The 15,997-nt window shown below is 39.3% G+C and overlaps 1 protein-coding gene and 1 long non-coding RNA gene across 7 annotated transcripts in view; one reads left to right on the top strand and one right to left on the bottom strand.

Moving 5' to 3' along the window:
- Positions 1-15,997, top strand: part of LOC310702212 — a 610,091-nt gene that overhangs the window by 297,199 nt on the left and 296,895 nt on the right. The window lies entirely within an intron of this gene.
- The window catches only part of CFAP20DC (CFAP20 domain containing), a 147,404-nt gene that overhangs the window by 88,567 nt on the left and 42,840 nt on the right, over positions 1-15,997 (bottom strand). For all 6 annotated transcript variants that reach the window (XM_083491789.1, XM_083491790.1, XM_083491791.1 and 3 more), the window contains one exon: positions 5,461-5,575. In XM_083491789.1, the coding sequence (XP_083347915.1) occupies positions 5,461-5,575 (115 nt within the window). The remainder of the gene's footprint in view (positions 1-5,460; positions 5,576-15,997) is intronic.

Raw genomic sequence — 15,997 nt, 5'->3', positions numbered from 1 at the left:
ATAATGAACTTCCAAATTGCAACTTCCAAATTGCAACTTCCAAATCTTGTGTGGGTATATCGTTCTGCAGTGTCAGGAATGAAAGAGACACACAAACACTAGCTTCTTATAAAGGATGGTTCTACTGTCTGTGAAATGTTATGTTATATTTGAGTGTCTTATGTTTATCCCTAAAGGAAAGCTTGCCTTCTCCTATTGGGAACAAGCAGGTTTGCAACCTGTGGCATGATGAGAGATGTGTATGTGTTCTGCAGTTCCACACACAAAAAAACAGAACAGAATTTGATTTGGGATTTCAGCATTCTATCAGCGTTTATATTTTTTAAAAAAGCATTTCTAACCCTTCTGGCAACAAACCTTGGATTCAAGGTATATGGGAAACATCTAGTGAAGCTTTCTGAGCAACAGGATTTCCAGTTGTTCAGGGTCTTTCATAACTTCTTGTCTCATTCAATGACTAGCAGAAGAAACTACCCAGAACAGAATGTGGCTTAAATTTACCTAATATGTACAGGTAGCACATCAGGCTAGATCTTGCTTTACTTCTCTTTAGTACAGAGTTCTCACAGCCTAGACACGGTCTCAAAATACAATCCCAGGTACAGAACAAGCCAACAGGGCACCCCTCAGTATTCAATCTTCAGGGTTGATGATGTCTCTGGAGTACAATCAAGACAGCCCTGAAGGAGGCTAATCAGGGCTAGAGCAATAGATGAGACAGAAATCTTAGTGGAACTAAGGAACAAGCCCCAGATAAAAGCAACTTATAAACATGTAGCAAAATTTTAGAAGTTTGTTTCAAGTCTTTTACTTTGGGTCAGAAATAGCCAATTGATGTTTTGCATTCCCTAAAGAGAAAAGATTCAAGCTTTTTTTGATCCCCAGCTTTACAATCCGCCTCCCAGGTCAGTTCAAGAGCTTCATCACTGACTAATGCTATCTTGTTAAACTGAAATTCTGCACTGAACATGTGCACATGCAGACTGACCTAGCATTCATAAAGGAACACAGAAGCCACCTTTCATATTCACTATGATGGAGGATGCAGCAGCATCACACCTGTTGTACTGAATATAGTGGTGGCAACCTGCACTTATCTTACAAAAACCCATGCTTCTTCCACACTTTTTAAGTTGCTGGAAGCCAATCACTGGACTGACTAGGGCAGGAAACAGAAGTCCTGCCCTTCGGAATTGCCTGTGTCAATCTTTTGTGACATCTTGATTATACTGGTTGGTATAGCAAGCAAGTAAGCAGATAAAACAGTTGTATGAAGGACAACTTAACCTGCTCCATTCAAAGTCACTGGGCAAAGAAACTTCTCTATCCCATGCAACTCATGGGATTGCACACCACAGTTATTCTTTTGTGCCGCAGGAGAGCTAAATGCAGAAGTCAACGCTTCCCATACCTAGTCTGCGTGTCTTACCCAAAGAAACAGAACATTCTTAAGAGATTGCCTCCTTTTCTGCATTGCACTTGGATCCATAACACCAAAATTGAGAATATGTTTTTAAGAGCAGCCATATGCCAAATGTCAATCAAAGGACAGTATTAGTAGTAGTGACCAACAACTGTCAGAATACCCCCCCAATTAGTTCACATTGGGCAGTTTGTTGATATGGATATGTTAATGTGGTTTCAGTCCTGCAGTTGTGTACAAATATGCCTTCTGTGCAAGGATATGGTGTTTGTAAAGAGCAGGATTAGCACCATGGATGTTAACTGGGGTTATAAATATACATAAATCTGGAAATGGAAGGCAATAATACTTTAACATTGTGAAGCTCACCTCTATAGCAGTAATGTGTTTACTATGTGTAATTTGAAGCCATTTGGTATGTTTCTTTTGTGGAAGTCAAATGGAGCATAGCTAATATTGTCAGGTCTTCCTGTACAGATTTTCCTACAGAGTTATTTAAGAAATGGTGTGTGTTCTTCATTTCTTAAATAACTATAGAGAAAACTCTCTCCAGAAGCACCTGACAATATTAGGCACGTTCCATTTGACTTCCACAAAAGAGGTATACTGAATGGCATCAAATTACGTAAGACAAACACTCTGTCACAACCAGAGGACAAACACACTAAAACACTGTATACTGAAACAAGAAATATCAATATTCATTTTTAGTACGTACTAATGGAAATGTGCAGCTCTAGCTGTGTAGGAAATTGTCTTTGCTAAGTCCTAATAAAATAAATAGTTAGATGAAAACAAAGTATTTGGGTGAAAACTAAAAAGTAACGGGAAAGCTTTAATCGGTGTCTTAATCATTCATTAATTTCAGTGCAAAATGTCATTCCTTAATGGGCTTGCCACCTCTGAGGAACATAGATAACATTGTTCTAACTAATCTGTGTGCATTATTTGATGCAGGGACAACATTTAAGATTACCAATGAAGAAATTACTTGTTTTGCTTGTGAGAGAGAATTTTTCCTCAAAATCCCTTCAAAAATACCGTATGTACTATACTAAGAAACTGGCATATGCTAGATTTTTTTCTTACTTAAAAGCCACTGCTTTTTGGGAAAGCAGAGTGAATGGAGGATTATCTCTTTCCTCTTCTGTACAATCGGAATGCACACTCAACATGACTAGGAGAATTGGGGGAGGCGATTGCGGGGGACTGGAGGATGCTCTCAGTTCTGATTGCAACAAGGGAAGGATAGCTGAAGAGAGATGTCTCCCTGCCCCATAATGCATCCCCAGCAAGAGTTACCCTCCCCTTGTGTCTGCAATTTAATTTGTAACACTTAGACATTTAGTTGCATGCTATGTATCCAGAAAATTTCTAGTTTGATCTTGGTATCTACCAGATTCATGTACAGTGGTACCTCGCAAGACGAATGCCTCGCAAGACAAAAAACTCGCTAGACGAAAGGTTTTTCCGTTTTCGAGTTGCCTCGCAAGACAAATTTCCCTATGGGCTTGCTTCGCAAGATGAAAACGTCTCGCGACTTTGTTTCCTTTTTCTTAAAACTGTTAAAACAAAGGGTGCTTAGCTTGAACAGCTACAGTTGCGACTTGACTTCGAGGAGCAACTGTTAGCACGTGGTTTTGCAGCCTTTTCTCAGACTTTGCTCACTTTTGAAGCTTTTCCAAACTTTTCCAGAACTTCTCTTGCATCCATTTGGTTAAGTTAAGTAAGTTAAACTTTTAAAACTTTTTTTGGGGGGGTTGGATTTTGGGTTGGGGTGTTTGGGATTCAAGGACTTGGTGTTGTGGGGGGGTTGCGATAATCTGGGAGCTTGTGGGCCTTTTGGGGGAATTTTTATGATTTTCTGTGACCATTGGGCCATTTTGGTTTTTTTTCAATTTTTTCCCCTGAGTTTGAATTTCTGAGTGCTGGCTGGCTGGGGGAACAGCTGGAGAGGTTTCTGCAGGAATCTGGGAGCTTGTGGGGCTGTTTGGGGAATTTTTATGATTTTCTGTGACCATTGGGCCACTCTGCTGTTTTTTTTAAAAAATCTGGATTTGAATTTCTGTGTGGTGGGTGGCTGGGGGAACAGTTGAGGAGGGGGTTCTTCAGCAAGAAGCAAAGAGTGGAAGAGGAGCCTTCTTCGAGTGGTCCCCCAGAGTCTTAGAAAATGTACTGTACACTTTGTTGATTTTTAAATGTTTTTCTGTCATGTTTATAAAGTTAATTTATTTTCCCTTCAATTTTTGAACTGCTCTTTACAGTATGTGTGACTTTAAAGAGCAGTTAATAAACTCTTGTTGTACCAAATTTGGCTTTGTTTGGACTTTTTTTGACCATAGGAACGCATTAATTGATTTTCAATGCATTCCTATGGGATTTCGTGATTCGCAAGACGAAAAATTCGCTAGACGACAAAACTTGCGGAACGAATTAATTTCGTCTTGCGGGGCACCACTGTATTCATATGACTACAGAGCTGCTCTGTTTCAAAATCTAGAGTCAGACATCAAAAGGAAGGTTATATCTACCTTCTCAACAAACAAAAACCATCCAACCATATAAAAGTCCAATTGCTAGATCCCCATCAAATAATTTGTTCTTCGAGTAGAATCTTACAACTAAAGTTCACATTTTGAGTGAATTTTATTTGCTCCAGATTAAGGGATACTTAAGTCTTGAAACACTGGTGTTAATCTGACATAGTCACCGCAAAAATGAAGATGCAGGAAAATAATTCATTGTAAGGATGTGGGAAAACTCAGTACAGCGTGAGACTTAATCTCACGGTCATGGGTTCAAGCCCCATGTTGGGGAAAAGATTCCTGCACTGCAGGGGGTTGGACTAGATGACCCTCGTGGTCCCGTCCAACTCTACAATTGATCTATGATCTTGAGTTAACCACTGCCTCAGTGGTATGACTGTCTGGTACATATTAATTTTTAAGGCCATGCTTGAAAAAAGGAGAAAACTAAAATGAAGTTATTAGTATAATATAAATGCCTTCCAAAAAGTTGTAGAAAAAGGACTTTTGCAAGTAAGTAAGTATTTTGCAAACAGTCTCTGTCTCATTCTCTCTCTCTCTCTCAGTTCAATGTATTTGGCAGTTACTTGTAAAGTACACGTATGCCTACAAATACCTATTTAAATAAAAATGCTAAGACTGTTTTCATCCTTGGCAGGATCTTGCTTTAATATGAAAACCAATGCCTTCAAATTAGCTGTAGTTTGCAAGAAGATATTGCACATGATTAGCGGCCTGAAGGATGGAAGTTGCATTTTGCAGTGCAGTGCAGATGGGAAGCCATATCCTCACCCAAAATATGCAATTAGATAGCAATACATATCAGACAGACATCTGCTTGTTAAGGAAAATTCATGGTCACACTGAAACTTCTGGCAAATTTAATTTTCAGAATTCATACATTCTGCACACAATTGGGTGAACAAAGTGATTACCAACCTACAGATGGAAGGCATATTTTCCAGGATGTTTTAATTCTCATATCTAAGACTTATTCTTAGCACTAGCTTGGAGCAAGCAGCACTGATGCTATAGACCATATCACATAGATTCATTGAAATGGGATCGCTATTGCACTTCTAATGACTCCTGGTGTTGCATGAAGGGCAGAAAATGGAATCAAGAGCCCCAGGCAAAAATTTGTGCTCTGCTCACTCACTCCAAGTTCTGCCTATGTTTGGACAGGGCTTGGAACCCTCAAATAACAGTCTGAATGTGGTAAGTAGGATCTACGGTAGAGTTCACTAGCACACCTGTTTGACCTTCATGTTACAGAAATTCCTAATACTTTTCCAAATTGAAGTTCTTTCTGCACATGCACATGTACCCGCTTATACAATTAATTTAAATCACTGCTTTGGACTGAACCAGAAAGTCAACGTCTTGTCTTCTGCAGACATAAGTACTGATATCCAGGACCATGATGATCAACTTTAACAGTTCTTACAGATACTTAGAAGTATTGCAATGCAAAGGAAAAGGGAACTATAAATTGGAAGGAAATATACCTACAATTTTGCGCTTGATCATAAAAAGAGGAATTTTTGCATGTAGGGGGGTTATGGACAACTCCTTGTGGATTGTTGATAAGTACAACCTTCTTTTAATATTTCCTAAATCAGTTATCCTGTAAAAGAGAAAAGGTGAGAGGGGGAAGGAAAAGAGATCTCCATCAATACAATAACCACTATCTCTGGGCAACCACAGAAAACCATCATTCATATGCAGAACCTTTAAATCAAGGACAGCAAATAGGGAGTTTAAGTATTACCCCTTTTACAAGATAAGTAATGAGATTTCTCTCTCAAATTCAAAGTTAGTGGCTACAAGCCTGAATATATAAAATCACTTTACATGCTAATTTTATTTCAATGCTCTTCACTCTTCACTAGATTTCCACAGCACTTCAACCTATGAAAGAATTCAATTTGTATGAACTGAGAAGCCAATAGCCTTTAATAATCATGCTTTTTCAGTCCCTTAAGCTTGTGTTATCTTGGGACATGCTGTCACCCCACTAAATAGGAAATCATTATAGGCTCTCTTTTTCTAAAAACCCACCTGCCATTTCATATGCGCTCTTTGTATGCTTAAAGATAGACACAAAACATTGTATGTCGGTTTTACTTCCCAAGCACATATCTCCAAACCTGAATTAACAACACACAAGTTTATTGCTAACTATTCAGGCTGCTCCTCCAGTGACAGCCAGAACACTGGATTTGAACATCATTAATAGATTTAGACTGCAATCACGATCAGCTTGGTTCAGATTGATAAAGAGGCTCCTATGTACCTTCTGCTTCCTTGTGGTTTCCATGAATGTTCAAGCTGGCTTAATTTCATCCTAGAATTTACCCCAAAAGAAAATGGCTCGCTACAAATGTTTTTAGATTGGAAATCGAAGCAACCATACTTTTAATTCCTTCCACCTGCTTTCTTCTCCTTAAAGAGAAAATGTTTTTACCAACAACTTTACACTTGTTCTCAAAACAATGATGTTTTCTTCCATTTTTCCTAACAGTATCTTAGGTACAAAAGCTACCTTTTGGAACTTAAGAAAATAAACAATTTTTAAATTCAGTACTTGAGGTAATGCAAGAATTACAGGCCACAATACATCTAGAAACCATAAAACTATACTTTCACGCATATTAAAATCAAATGTTAGCAACATAGAGCTACAAATGTTTACAACACTTCTCACAAGCACTGACATCTGCATTGCTCAGCTTTGGCAAAGCAAGAAAACTCCAACTATGACTAAAAGGCTAAAGAAAATACAGGAAGTTTCCTTAATGATCAAAACAACCTACTAGAGAAAAGTATGAAGTAATTACAAAATAATCAATTTATCGAGAGATGGGTTCTATTGATCAGCTATTTGAATGAAAAAAAATTATTGACAACATCCCTTAATATAACCTATTCCATCCTATGTAACCTTATCTTTTCTCTAAATCAACATTTATAAAGCAGCATTTGTAATATCTAGTATATCAGTGAAAAAGCAAAGGAAAAATGTGATGAAACTCAGCCATCTTTGTACAGAATAAAGAAGGTTGATTCAGAGCTTTTTTAAAAAAATGCAGTCAACCTAGGTAACCCTTTAACAGATTTAACAACTCACCAGGCCCTATAAACAAGTTAACATATGGAGCAATCCATTCTCTCCTGTGATGGGAATAGGAAGCCATCACAAATAAGAACTCTATGTCGGCACTGAAACCCCCCCATATGTTTACATTTTAAAAAACAACAACAACCCAGGCTGAATAACTGCATAATGCAAAAAAACACACCAAGATTCCAGTTTCACTACAGGTATGGAAGCAACTGTCCAAGCGGTTTATTAACGTAATGGTAGCTGATCTTTCTAATACACTTTCAGAAGTAAGCTTTATACATTGCTTAAATTAATATTGGTCTACTGAGGGATCATTCAGTCCGAAAAGTGGAATGCAAATTAAGCAAAATATTAAAAAATATATACAATTTTCTTTAGCATTAGTAAACTCAATCCCACCACCACTAAGTATGAAAGCCAGGAGTGCTACTGCAGTGTTCAGAGACAGCAAACCTCTGTCAGATGGTGGGAATTAAATACAAGGGATGAGTATTATCACAATGACCAACTTTCTTATAGTTTCTAGCTGGCCACTGCCAGAAACCAATGTAGTTGGCTAGATTGTTCATTAACCCACCTGGTTAAACGTGACTTTTAAATTTAGAATATGCCACAAGAGACTACCAAATCAAGTTAGTCACATTGTTTTCCCTAAAGAATGATGTGTTTTAATTATACCACCCAAATAGCAGTGGAGGTTTCACAACACAGACATTTAATATTTTGGATCCTTTAAATATACCAACTCTTCTATATATGTTTCCTTTCTCTTCCCATTATAAGTCATGCTGGGGATTGGCACTTCTTAGATGCTCAGCTGACAAACAATATATGAAGAAAGAAGAGAGTGTGTGAAAACAAATCTCTACAACAACTTAATACATCATCAACAGCAACAGCAACAACATACAACCCAAGTATTATAGCCCTGGCAGGATAAAACCACAATCCTAGCTGGTCAGCGTGGTTTTGTTTAAGAAGCACACTTCATTGAGGTTTAAGGAACCCTCCTCAAAAGGAACACATTTTAAAACATGCAGAATACTTAAGACTGTCACCTGCAAATATATGAACCCAAGAGCTATGATTGGTGTTTGCCAGGAAATTCAACCTTTAATTCTGCTGTGAAAAAAGCAGGCGCTCCTATGCAAAACTTTTGAAAAACAAAAACAAAACTACACAGCTCTCATCATATCAGAAAGCATTTGAAAAGCTCTACAGGAGTTAATGTGTTTTTATTATGTTTATGCTTGAGTCTTCCTATCTGAGGGGTCAGACATGGGACAGGAAAATAATGAGACCACGTTGAGAAAGAATGAGGTAGTCAACAGGAAAAATCAACCTCATTTATAATAATATCCCTCTGATCAGCAGGTGCATAACTCTTCCAGCTATGGTCATTAGCTGCATTCATTTCACACTTAACGTCTACATTTGCAAAACATTTTAAAGCAAAATTACTTTTCAGTTCAATTTTCAATTCAATTTTCAATTCTATCTCATAGCTTCAACTCTGATTGACTATTTTCCTCTTGATAGCAAATGCAGCAAAAACAAGAGTTAAAATGGTAGCAACTACCCAGGAGTGCAGATATACTCACTGACTCAGATTACCTATTCATTTTGCTGTTGTATATATGACAATTTATGGCAGTTTGTTAATGTTCACTTCAAAGCTTAAAATGAACTCTGAATAAAACAAGCAGCAGCATGGATTATTAGTTCACTGGGCTTCCTGCTTCTTACAAACTGTTTCTCTTTATTATAAACTATTCAGTGTGTACATGGCCTTATAGCGAAAGATGATCACCTTTCATGAATATTGCTGAACGCTTATGGAAGAAATCTAAAACCTGTTGAAACACTTTTTAAAAAAATCTGGCAAACAGAGCCAGGGGATAAAAGTCAACAAAAGACAGAAAAAGAAATGACTGCAGACAAACAGAGGTGCTGGAAGATGAACCACAGACCATTTTATTTATTTCATTTAGAAGAATTTAAAAATTGCTCATTCAGAGATTTTCCAAGAGCTGTACATAAAACTTATCAATATACAAATAAAACCAGCAAAATTTAAAAATAGGTATGAGGTCAAGGCTCATGGGGGAATAACAAGGGTCAGTGTTCAGGGCACCAGGGCAGAGCTCCCAGGACCCTCCTATGGTAGTTAATGAGCTGCTGTCTCTGCCTCCAAATGAAGTCTTGTATATGTTGTCAGTACTACAGGGGCACGGGTGGCGCTGTGATCTAAACCACTGAGCCTAGGGCTTGGCAATCAGAAGGTCGGCAGTTCGAATCCCCGTGACGGGGTGAGCTCCTGTTGCTCGGTCCCAGCTCCTGCCAACCTAGCAGTTTGAAAGCACCCCAAAAAGTGCAAGTAGATAAATAGGTACCACTCCGGCAGGAAGGTAATCGGCATTTCTGTGCGTTGCTCTGGTTCACCAGAAGCAGCTTAGTCATGCTGGCCACATGACCCGGAAAAACTGTCTGCGGACAAGCATCGGCTCCCTCAGCCAGTAAAGCGGGATGAGCACCGCAACCCCAGAGTTGTCTGCGACTGGACTTAACTGTCAGGGGTCCTTTACCTTTACCTTGTACTACAGTGCAATAAACCTCACCTCCTCAGAGGAGCTGTCTGGCTTTCAAACCCTCACTTTATTCTACAGTCTTTGACTCCTATGGGGCTGAGGAGACAGGCACCCCGGAAGACCCCTCCTCTGACAAAGGTATCATGGAAGCAAGGCTGTGTCTCCCGGTCAGAAGCAAGCTGAAATGGTCCTAACAGTTTTCCCCTAAAGGATATAGTTGTAGAATCACCACCCCCATAGTAAACAGAGTATACAGTACATGGTCTCTGGGTCATAACAAAGGCCTGCTTACACCACTGAATTTTCCTTTCTCCGTGAATTTCTCAAACTGTATTCCTCAAAATGTAATTCTCACTGAATCCTCAAACTGTTTTTAATCTCTATACTTGCTAGTACGTGAAAGAAACGCTTCACTGGTTTACCATCTTCATCTTGTTTGCCCACATAACATCCCTTTGAAACGTCTGTTTTACAACACAGAAATGGCAAACTACTGCGAAAAATTCAATCACACAGTACAACTAGTATACCTGCAGTTAAGTGTGTTGTTACAAAATGTTAAGGCTGCAATACAAGTAGTGGCTTTAATATTCATACAGAACTACACATGCTCAAGGGCTGCCCTGTTCAATTTCATGAGTCAGGATGTGTTTCAGGCACTAAAGCATGGAATTCATATACATCTGTAAAGCACTTACAGAGACAAACAAACATATCCCCAAACTCTTGCACGCACAGTCATGTACATCGGGTGGAAGCATCAAGAGATTTTGGAAAACACTGATGCTGTTTAAGATGCTGTAGACATAAGACACTTGGGATGGAGGGGCACAGAGTACTGAGTCTTATAAAACTTTGATTTCAAAACTTTAATTTAGGTCATTCCAATGTCTATTTCTTTGGGTTTAAACTATTTACTAAATTCAGTTTTATGGAATGATGATTTGTTTAGTCAAGCTTTGGAAATCTGTGCCAGCTGATTTAGGAACATGTAATTCTGCAAAATAGCTTTTAATTTGTTCAGTAGAGACAAGGTCCTATAATGAGTATAAATGTGCACAATGTTCAGCTAATGAATGTCTTCCAGAACCAGCTTATTTATAACTAAGAACGTGGCTATTTATGCTTCTAATTAATTCTGCTGGCTTCTCTTCTTTAGTTTACTGGCAGCTATCCATTTCATTTTGTTCTTTCTATAAGGTTACTTTGCTGCAGAAGGACGATCTGTCTCTACAAGACTGTAAGACTGAGACTGGCACAAAGTTTAGTAGGCACTCATATTCTCCTACTCTAGTTTAAAACGGAAGCTACTCCACTGCTTTTGTGAAGTTCAAGAAGATATATTAAAAGTATTCTTTAGATCACCTTGACAAGTGTTGATTTAGAAATAATGGGAGGAATTCAACATCACACTAAAGCAAATGTTCCGTCAGCACAAGCATTTCAGCTTGCCAGATAGAACGGTCCCTCCTTTTCCTCCCATGCTGAAGGTTCTCTTGACACACTCCCTGTGCCCCCACCCCACCAATATCAGGGCATGTGGCAGATATACAGAGAAAAGCCTTGTTGCACAAGTGGCATTCTTTATGCACCGGCTACCACTGGTGGGATTTGTTAGTTCAATCCCATTCAAAGGGTTGTATCCAATTCATAGTAGATCACTGAAATTAACAGGCATGGCTACTTTAGGTTCATTTCATTTCAAAGGGTCTACTCTGAGCAAAGTTTAGTTGATATATATATATATATATATATATATATGAATGAGAGACACATCACATCACTGTTGCTAAGAATATATTCAGTAAGTTTCATATTATGTCTGGCATTACTTTTATAAATAACTTTGTATTATAAAGGGTATTGTAGAAATAATACACAGTACTCCCTTATTCCTTCAACATAGTTTTAAAATGCTGTCCCTTGAAAATTAAAAAAAACAAAGCCTCTATTAAAAGACATTTGCAAAGAACATGCTACAACTATAAATTGGTTTGCAAAGATAACTTAACCTGTCACACGTAAAATAGAGAAGAGCCTAAATTACTCCTATGGCTTTCTGTTTATTTTCACGACTCTCAAAAAGCACACCCCCTCCCCTTTTGGCTACTTTTAACCAATTATGAACATATTTTTTTCCAGTGCTGTTCAGTTGCCTTTTGTTGTAAGCGCTGTCGATTCTTCTTGATGCCCCCCCTCCCCTGCCCACAGTCCTATTTGTCCTCATGCCATTTAATTGTGTCACAATGTTCTGACTTAGGGGCATCCATGAAGGTCACTTGGGTCACCACAGCTTCTTACATTAAAAGGTAGTTGTGAACATTAAAGGCAAATAAGAAAATGGTGCAACCTCCACAGCAGATCTTCAGGAGGGGGGTGCTGAAGGGGGGAAAGACAATCACTAGATTTCCATGGTGTAAGTGGGTGGACATCACTGGATGTTGCCCAAGGTCAGCAGGATAATTTTTAACATAAAAGACATGCCTCATTTTAACTTTCTTTATCAGATTTGTATATTCATTTTCTAGAAAAGAGTAGGTGGTAGCAGTTATACGGCAGCACCAACATTTATTGGTACAAAGCAAAAGAAGAAGAAGAAGAAGAGTTTGGATTTGATATCCCGCCTTTCACTCCCTTTAAGGAGTCTCAAAGCGGCTAATATTCTCCTTTTCCCTTCCTCCCCCACAACAAACACTCTGTGAGGTGAGTGGGGCTGAGAGACTTCCAAGAAGTGTGACTGGCCCAAGGTCACCCAGCAGCTGCATGTGGAGGAGCGGAGACGCGAACCCGGTTCCCCAGATTATGAGACTACCGCTCTTAACCACTACACCACACTGGCTCTATTGTTTATTGTGAACATCATTGTTCAAAAACCATACGCAGACAAATGGAAGCAGAAGACAGAAGGAAGAAACTGCGCTATGGAGTGGCACAAAAGTAGATGAAGGTGTCAGAAAAGAGAATGGAAGGGATGGCGGGAACGCAGAGGGTAAAGAGAAAAGGAGAAACGAAACGTAGGAGGAAAAACAGGCGTTATAGATTTGAGATATGAAGTCCGCAAACGTCAAGAGCTAGACCTGCATGGATGTCTCCAATTTGTCTACTGTCCCAGCAGATAGGATGGGCTTAAAATGGCTCAGAACTACAATGCCTCAAGGACTGCCCCTCCCCATAAGAACTGACCTGGACCCTGTGATCACCATCTGAGGCCCTTCTTTCTGTGCCCCCTCCACAAGAGGTCCAGAGAGTGGCAATGTGCCTCCCTGTTTGTACAATGCTCTCCCCAGGGAGGCTCATGTATCTTTAGGTGCCAGCCAAAAAATATTCCTCTTTTCCCAGGCCTTTGGCTAATTAAACTATCTATGGCCTTTAAAACTCTAACACACTCTCTCTCTCTGTTACTACTTTTGTTTGTTACAATGTTATTATTTTTGTGTTTTTATATTGTAAACTGCCCTGTGATCCTTGGATGAAGTTTAGAACTTTAATAAATAAACAAATAAAAAAAAGAACAAAACTCAACTTGTTCTCCCTCCAATTACTGTTCTGTAACTCCAATTATATATGTTTAATATACCAACGTGTAGCAGTCATTAGCATATTGTAGTTGTCAACTGCTCCACTGAAACTTCCTAATTGTTTGTTGATTGCATTCTCTTACTTTTGGTGTTGCTGCAATATTATTCTAATCCCAGTTTGTCATCATTTTCTCATTGTAAGCTAGCCTTCTATTCACAATAAAAATAATGAGATTTTAGAAGTCTACAGGAAATGGAAATATTTTAATTTTTAGACAGGCTTGTGATACCTTGGAGACTTACCAATTTACTATAGCTTCTAAGTGAGATCCAAATCATTCTAGCAGACAAAGGAAGACTTCCCCAACTCCTCCCTGTAGCCCAATGTGCTCCCCCATAACCGCACAACACACTTGCAAAAGCCAAGTCCACTGCTCAAGCAGAACTTGATTGTTAGACATCACCTTAAGTCAGGGTGGGAAACTTCCAGCAGATGGGCAAATCTTCACCTTCCAAGGAGTCCAATTTGGGTCAAGAGGCCATTTCCCTCAAGCTATGCCCAGCTGACCCTCAGCTGATGTTGCTGGTGACTTCAGCTGATGGGTGGGGTTCAACTCTGCATACCTGTTCGCACAGTGAAAGCAGCTGGATTTAACACCCATCAGCTAGTCTACATTTTCAAAGGCTACTATCCACTTTGCTTTAAATGTTTTGGGAGATGATGATGGTGATGATGCGGGAGGTGGAAAAAATCTGTTTTCTTTTTGACATGAGGAAAAAAATAGTCAGGAGAAAAAAATTCTAGACCAAAGGTCTGTCCCACTTTAAGGAACATAAACTACCTGTTACATATGGAAAAAGTTCACGTGCAGTATCTCACTAATGCTCGCAATATTCCTGTAAGGCTGTATCCAAATATCATTATCATCATCTACCACTCATTGAATTGAGCTTATAGCTTGCTATACTGCTCACAGGAGTGTTAGTTGCTTTTCTACATCAGCTCTCCCTGTTTTCTGCTGCAATATGATTTGCTGCATATAGCCTTCAAATAGTGCCCTTTGTATCTTAAACAAACAAACAAACCCCACAGTGAAATATTCCTATAGGAAGCCTTTTTTGTAGCTACTCATTCTCCAGCTATGGTATTCTACACTGGTCTGGAAAACACATGAACATCTGCTTGAAGCAATATGAGGCTCTTCTATTTCGGTAAGTATTTAGGACTCGGGGATAAGCAGGGTTTTTATGCTAGCACTACTTAAACACATTTTGTAGTGCTGTCTTTTTGATTTCTAACCTTGTTATCTACCCTTAGAAGCTGCTTTGTACAAATGTCAGAAAAATACTACAAAGCTGTAAATAGAAAAAGCTAGAGAGTGGATATTAAACAAGCTCAGCCAAGTTTCATGGCAGAGGTCTCTCTCATCACGGTTGTGCAATATGCTTTTTACTTTGAGGATACTAAATGTGGTGGTGGGTTCCATGTAAAGGGAGACCCACATTCTGTATTCTTACCAGCTACTCATTCTCCGGACCCAGCTCCAGGGCCAACCCACTCATGAGGCAAGCCTTAAGTGATGGAACCCCAAGAGGTGGCACCCCATCACCTCCCCTGCCAGTGGAGAAACCGTGTGGACATGGAGTGCCTAAGATGTCACGAGACAGATCTTGCCAGAAGCCAGCACCTTTGCCAGCACTCCACAGGCGCTCCTGTGCAATGTAGATATGAAATGCTTCGCAGGCAGTGGGGCAGCAAGGTGGCAGTGTGGGGAGGGGCGGCAGCAGGAAATTACCATGTCACCTCAAGCGGCTAAATGGGACGTCTGCCCCTGCCTAGCTCTGTGTGTGGAAGCACCCTTAGCAACATGAAACACACATACTCTATCAAACAAGAAGATATGAAGTAAAATGTTTATGAAAATACAATCTCATTGATTCTTTTAGTAGCTATTCATCAGAACACTGCGCATATGAAATAAGGAGAAAATAGCTCATGGAACGTCTTTACATCTATTTTCATAAAAGTGAAATGAGACAATTACCGTATTTTTTACATTTATGAAAATCTGTAAGGGTTCTGAGGCCTAGTTTGACCACGGCAGCCCCACCACCTCATAAAACAGTTTCTAGAAAAAGACAACAGTATTGGGCTACTACTGATTACAGTATTCTCCCATTTCAAGCACCTAGTCCTGCTGATCCTGAAACATGCTTACAGAACATGTAGTTTTATGACGGCATCTCTTTGGCCAGGGATAAAGAATAAGAAGATTGAATACAGACAACAAAGCAGCTACAGGATGTATATTGTGAACAACTGAGAAGTTAATGATAACATTTTGTAACTACTTCAATATCCAAGAGCTTCTTCATTATACAAAGACAAACAAGCACTTAATTGGGTACAGAAGTTGCATTTACTATTTGTTTCAGCTCACAAAGACTTCCAGAAACTGAGGAGGCTTAGGGTCGTGGGCTGCTGTTCGAAGCATGCAATTACAATTTTCACCCTTTCCAAATGGCAATTGCTTTGTGTAATTACATGTCCAAACTGAGTTCACACATTTGCAAATATCATTTACTGTGATTTCTTTTCTAAGCCCTCTTTTTTCAGATCTTCATGTTCCACCCCTACGCACCAGAGCACTGACAAACAGTCTTGATTGCAGTTTTGTCTGGATGTCACTGCGGTGCTAAAATGACAGAGTGGCGAACAGCAGAAATAAAACGGCACCGATGATATAGCCAATAATTGCAAATGCACTCCCAGTAGTGGTCTGCCCTAGCCTCTCTCTTTATGGGCATTCCAAGAC

The sequence above is a fragment of the Podarcis liolepis genome (assembly GCF_965112155.1).
Source record: "Podarcis liolepis genome assembly, chromosome: 2".
In the NCBI taxonomy this organism is placed as follows: Eukaryota; Metazoa; Chordata; class Lepidosauria; order Squamata; family Lacertidae; genus Podarcis; species Podarcis liolepis.
This window is presented reverse-complemented; position numbering and strand designations above follow the sequence as displayed.